The 1,932-nt window shown below is 43.3% G+C and overlaps 1 protein-coding gene and 1 non-coding gene across 3 annotated transcripts in view; both read right to left on the reverse strand.

Annotated features, from left to right (window-relative positions):
- Positions 1–1,932, reverse strand: part of Dnaaf4 (dynein axonemal assembly factor 4) — a 25,968-nt gene that overhangs the window by 3,724 nt on the left and 20,312 nt on the right. For both annotated transcript variants that reach the window (XM_005347638.2, XM_005347639.2), the window contains exon 7: positions 710–863. In XM_005347638.2, coding sequence (XP_005347695.1) covers positions 710–863 — 154 coding nt within the window. The remainder of the gene's footprint in view (positions 1–709; positions 864–1,932) is intronic.
- On the reverse strand, positions 29–132 carry LOC113456166. The gene has a single exon (XR_003377027.1). It is a non-coding gene; the product is annotated as a U6 spliceosomal RNA (small nuclear RNA).

Below are 1,932 nucleotides of genomic sequence, written 5' to 3' on the forward strand. Positions count from 1 at the left end.
AAAAAAAAAAAAAAAAGAAAGAAAAAAGAAAATTATAAAATGCTTCATAAATTTACATGTCATCCTTGTACAGGGGCCATGATAATCTCTATATTGTTCCAATTTTAGCATATGTGCTGCTGAATTGAGCACCAATTTGTTTATTTTGCTTATTTTGATCTTTTAAGACAGAGTCTCATTTTGTAACCTTATCTAACCTGGAACACTGGCCTCAAACTCAGTGATATTCTTCCTTCAACCTCTTGAGGAGCCACCACACCTCACTCTCCAGGATAATTTTATTTTTATTTATTTATTTGGTTTTTTTGAGACAGGGTTTCTCTGTGGCTTTGTAGCCTGTCCTGGAACTAGCTCTGTAGACCAGGCTGGTCTCGAACTCACAGAGATCCACCTGCCTCTGCCTCCTGAGTGCTGGGATTAAGAGCGTGAGCCACCACCGCCCGGCTCTAGGATAATTTTAAAGCATTATTTTTTGTTTGTTTTTGTTTTTTGAGACAGGGTCTCTCTGTAGCTTTTGGAGCCTGTCCTGGAACTAGCTCTTCTAGACCAGGCTGGCCTCAAACTCACTGAGATCCGCCTGCCTCTGCCTCCCAAGTGCTGGGATTAAAGGTGTGCACTACTACCACCCAGCTTAAAGCATCATATTTTTAAATTAAGTAAGAAATATATACACATACACACAACACACCCATCAGAAGAACAAACATACCTTAGAAGAGTCCTCAATGGCCTTGTGTAAGTTTCTTAGTTTGAGATGGCAAGCAGCCCGATTCAAATACAATAATGGAATCTTACTGTTTAATCGTATGGCTAAATTATATGCATCAACCGCTGCCAAATAGTTTTCTGTTGCGAACAATTTGCTAATGAGACAAAAAGAAAAGGCCAATTTAACATCGAAGCAAACATGCCTACTTGGCCGCCAGAGAGATGGCTTACCACCCCCCTCATTTATTCCCAGCCTGCTGCGCAAACTCCATCTCTCTACATACACCAAGCATGCACCTTGACTAGGATGGACTTCCACACCCAAAGGCAGTCATCAGTGGTTTAATGCAGCAAGTGCATGTCTATCTTCCTTGATTCAGTGATTTATTTAGGGATGGGAAAGGGGCGTAAACTGGCCTGACTAAAGCTGGTAGTTTGGGTCTCAAGTTGGAGAGAGATAGTTAATATCACTTCTCCCCCTGCTGGATATGAATAAGGAAAGCACCCAGAGCAAACGTTGCTCTTTATTTTTAACCATAGGAGAAACGAGTTATATTAAAGCTAGTGTGGTGAGACCAAGAAAGGAACAAGAAACAGAGGAACAGCACTTCATGACAGAACGAAGCTGCCGTGCTTGACACAAGTGTCAACATATCTTCAACAAAGAGCCAGGATCAACCAGCCTGGTGGTGCAGACCTGGATTCCCAGCTCTTGACAGACCAGCGTACGAGGACTGCAAGATCAAGCTTTACTGGGCCTATGCAACAAGTTGAAGGCAGCTTGGGCAACTTAGTGAGACCGTGTCTCAAAATAAAAGAGTAAAACCTGCCACCCCATCCCTTGAGAGGGAGAAAGGAGGATCTGGATTTTAAGGCTCTGGGTTACACAGCAAGTTCCCCAGACTGCGTGTGAGCCCCATGTCAAAGCAAGCCAACAATAAATGAAATAACTGAATGGAAGTGGAAAATGGCTGGGGATAGGCTATAGCTCAGTGTGTTAGCATTTGTTTAGACAAGTGAGGCCCTTGATTCAATCCCCAATGCCACAAAAATCTCCTGGACAGACAGACAGAGTGCACAAGCCAGCCAGCCAGCATCCATACATCTTAGTGAAGGGGCACAGGTCCCTTCAAGTTAGCATTCATAATGAAGAGGGGAGAAATTAGCATTATGCATATGATAAAAAAAATAACATGGCCGGGCGGTGGTGGCGCACGCCTTTAA

The sequence above is a fragment of the Microtus ochrogaster genome, chromosome 5, assembly GCF_000317375.1.
Source record: "Microtus ochrogaster isolate Prairie Vole_2 chromosome 5, MicOch1.0, whole genome shotgun sequence".
In the NCBI taxonomy this organism is placed as follows: Eukaryota; Metazoa; Chordata; class Mammalia; order Rodentia; family Cricetidae; genus Microtus; species Microtus ochrogaster.